This window comes from Chiloscyllium plagiosum, unplaced genomic scaffold (genome assembly GCF_037043375.1).
Source record: "Chiloscyllium plagiosum isolate Xiang-an unplaced genomic scaffold, Cpla_swu_hap1 HiC_scaffold_14, whole genome shotgun sequence".
Classification (NCBI taxonomy): Eukaryota; Metazoa; Chordata; class Chondrichthyes; order Orectolobiformes; family Hemiscylliidae; genus Chiloscyllium; species Chiloscyllium plagiosum.
Window position 1 is genome coordinate 119,374,814 of NW_028270152.1, and position 4,118 is coordinate 119,378,931.

The 4,118-nt window shown below is 39.5% G+C and overlaps 1 protein-coding gene across 1 annotated transcript; it reads left to right on the forward strand.

The window, feature by feature from the left end:
- The first annotated feature begins 2,207 nt into the window (after nt 1-2,207).
- LOC148148193 (putative G protein-coupled receptor 139) lies at nt 2,208-3,739 on the forward strand. The gene is made up of 2 exons (XM_087994015.1): nt 2,208-2,277; nt 2,832-3,739. Exons 1-2 carry the CDS (start codon nt 2,208-2,210, stop codon nt 3,737-3,739), a joined length of 978 nt encoding a protein of 325 aa, XP_087850141.1.
- Nucleotides 3,740-4,118: the final 379 nt, after the last annotated feature.

Here is a 4,118-nt window from a genome sequence, read left to right on the forward strand (position 1 = left end):
GAGTTTTAGACTTTGCTGAATTGCTGACACATCCTCCTTGTGAAAATTAATCCTAACTGGTCCAGTATCCTGTATCTCGGTATTCGCCGTGACAAAGTTGCATTTTTCAAGTGTGGTTACTAACGAAAATTATTCGTTTAGCACTTCCCATATCTCCTCTGTCTCAACGCACAAAATCCTGATAATTTTCTGACTGACCTTAATCCTATTCCAGTCACTCTTTTATTCCTGTATTACCTATATAAAGCCTTCTTTGGACCTACTCGCCAACGACTTCCCGTGTCCTCTTCTAGCTCTTCTTAAATCTTTCTTTTGGTCTTCCCTGGCTATCTTGAAACTCTCAAGTGCCCTAAAGGAAACTTCACATCTCATCCTAACGTAAGCCTTTTTCTTCAACTTGACAAGAGATTCAACTTCCTTAGTTAACCAAATTCCTGCGTTTGAGAACTTATTAACTGCCTGATAGGTGCATATGTATTAAGTACATATATGGAACTATTCGGTGGCTTTCAGAAAACTCCCAACAGAGTGACGTCTCCTTTCCTCTTTCTAACTGCAGCCCATACTACTTCAGTAGACGGGTCCTCAAAAGTCCTTTCTGCAATTGTAAAACTGTGCTTGATTTACAATGGTACAATTCTACCCCTTTGCCATCTTCTCCGTTCTTAATGAAATATATAAATCCCGGAACCTGCAACAACCATTCGTGTCCCTGCTCTACCCATGTCACCGAAATGGTCACATCATCGAAATCCCAGGAACCAACCCATACGACAAGTTCACACTCCTTATTCCAGATTTTCCTGGGGTTGAACTGGACACATTTCAAATGAACACCTTGCTGTCTGGTGCCTTCTTGCAACCTTGAACATCATTTCAGACAACACTACTTTCAGCCTGCTGCATACACGAACTACAGTATATGTTCTCAACCCTCTGTTGAATGAGCTTAAACTCAATGAAGACCATTTGAAAATTCTCTCTGCCCCTCAGGATATTGGCACTCTTCTGCTAAGGTTAAGATCATCCTGTTTTTAGAGGTCGCACTACCCCAGAAAAAGCACGAGTTATCCTGCACCATTCCTGTAGGCATGTGTTGAACTTCTCTCTCTTCCTATTCCTATGTCAAAGGAACCTAAGGGGCAACTTCTTTTACACAGAGCGTGGTACGTGTATGGAATGAGCTATCAGAGGAAGTGCTGGATGCTGGTACTATTGTCGCATTTAAAATGCATCTCGATTGGTATATGAAGAGGAAAGGTTTAGAGGGAGATGGGCCAGGTAAGGTTTGGCATGGAACATTTAGTCGAAAGGATCAGTTCCCGTGCTCTACATGTCTCTGACTCTGTGACTCAAGAAGGTCTGTTTGCATGCTGTGTGATCCAATGACTATATTTCTCCAATTCATTGCATCAAACCAACCAAACGTGGTCACGGAGAACATGGCACATGGCTGACCAGAGAATGTGAGATATTGCAGGTTTTGAATTCTGTCTAATTGGTTCCTGATTAAGGCTTTTGCTCGAATCGTCGCTTCTCCTGCTTCTCAGATGCTACCTAACCAGCTGTGCTTTTCCAGCACCACATGGTTGGACAATGGGGAAGGCAGGCTGTTTGAGGACAGCTGATTTCCAAACAGATTGGTTGATGTGAATCAGAATTTTCATGCTCATTGTTGCTGAAATATATTTAATTTTCAAAGTCATTTCCCAGGCGCCCCTCCACAGCTCCTACCATCACTCACGTGCTGAAGACTATTGAAAATGACCCCACAAGTGTAGCCCAAAGTATTGATTATCGAAAACAATAACAGAGCCTCTGCCATCTCCTTTCCTCGGTGACTCTGTTATTTTATGTGTTGGAAAATTTCAACTTGGGACTGAAATACCATATCCTTAAATATAGAGAGTTAAACGCCAACATAGATAGCTAACTTAAAAAAATAAAACAGCAACAAGAGAAGGAGCAAAATTATGTCATAGATTAAGGTTAGCACCATAAAGATCAGTATGCCATCTCCATGCATAACTGTGGAAAATAAAATTGAATACCAATCACTTTCTTTGTTTGTTTGATGAGCTGAAACAAACATGATGAGTGATGAAACACTATTTTTTTTCCACACGAAGTGCATCAGTATAAATATGGTATGGATGGAACTCCTTCCATACTGCAAGCGGACTTCTCAGTTCATCAGAGCTGTTGAAATGCATAACCCAGTTAATGGTCCCATATTTGCCATTTACTACCCAATCTTTTCAGCAATCGCAATTCCTGGTAAGATTGAGGAGTCAGTTGTGCATTGTATTAGTCATTCGTTGAATATGCAATTTCAAAGAAATATTCCAGTAATAAATATTCTGTGAAAGTCTTTCCAGGGTAGATATATTTCTGATGTGACATTTTAGTAAAGTGTTTGCTTTCCAAGTCGATCTGTCAAATACTGGTGCTCTAATTAATTTGTAATTTTGAGGTAAGTATTTTCTAATGTTTAAATGCAAGTTTCGAAATTCAATGCAACTTATCACAGCTGTGTATTTATTGTAGATGTCATTGTCTCGAACATCAGTATTCTAACTAAACTGTCACAATATCATATTTATTGAATATGCTTCTTTGCGTTTCATCACGTTTGCTCATCCAGATGACACTGTTCATTTTTATGCATCTTTAAAACCTGCTTTACAAACTTACTGAACATCTCCATCTTTGTTAAAAGCTGTCACCATTCTATGTGATGTTTTATATGACATTGGCTGAAATTTATACATTGAATCATTTATTATTTCGATATACTTATAAATACTAATCCTGATATTGCTTCTTCGTAGCTAATTTAGCAGCCATTATTATCCTAGCTCGAGGAAGATGTTGCCTTTCCAGATGTATCACGTGGTACCTCCTGTTCATGGCTGTGGCAGATCTGCTCGTGATTATCACTGCTGTAATATTGAATCGGATTCGGAGTACTTATTTCCCAATTAGTTTCCTGACAACAACTCCAGGCTGCAGTGCTAGTGCTGTCGTAACTTATGCAGCCAGAGACAGTTCAGTCTGGTTAACGGTTGCTTTTACCTTTGATCGATATGTGGCTATCTGTTGCCAGCAACTGAAACTGAAATACTGTACTGAGAAAACAGCTGCTGTGACTATAGCAACTGTCACTTGCCTGAGCTGCATTAAAAATGTCCCTTGTTATTTTATATACGATCCATTATACATAGTTGATAATGTATCATGGTTTTGCAGCATTAAATTATCATTTTATACATCATTTGGTTGGGCAGCATTTGACTGGTTGGATCGTATTCTGACTCCTTGTGTCCCTTTTGCTCTGATTTTTCTGCTGAATGCCCTGACCATCAGACATATTCTCAGAGCCACGAGAGCTCGTAGAAGACTTCATGGTCACAGCAACGCAAAGAGGCAGAGTGACCAAGAGATGGAAAACCGCAGAAGATCTGTCCTTTTACTTCTTTCTATATCGGGTAGTTTCATTTTATTATGGATGACCTACGTTGTGAATCTGTTGTATGTCCGATTTACAAATGGCAGTTATTTCGCCGGGACGGATTTCCGTGACCCAAGATTCATATTGCAGGAAAGTGGATATATGCTTCAACTGCTTAGCTGTTGCACCAACACTTGCATTTATGCTGTGACACAGAGAAAATTCAGGCAGGAATTAAGTAGTGCGTTAAAATATCCATTTAATTTCATTCGAACCTACATTAAATAACCAGTATTTTTCTTGTCTGCCGAAACAACTAGTGCATTTTTCGGAACTGTATATTCTTGGAATTGCGTTATTCGGCACCTTTACTTTAAATGTCAAGACCGGGAGTGAGGAAGATGGTAATCTAGCGTTATTGTTGCAAGTATGTCAATCCAGGACGCAGATATCGTTCTGAGAATCCAAGTTTGAATCCTGCCATGCGAGGCATTGGAATTCAAACTCAATGAACATTTGGAATTGATACTGTAATGATGTCCAATAAAACTGTTGTTTCTTGTTTCTCGACGTCAGATCTGCAACATTGTCTTTGATTCTTTACTGTTCTCTCAGCAAGTAATTCTGGCGGATCCAAAGACGCCCATACTCAATTGATGAATTAAAA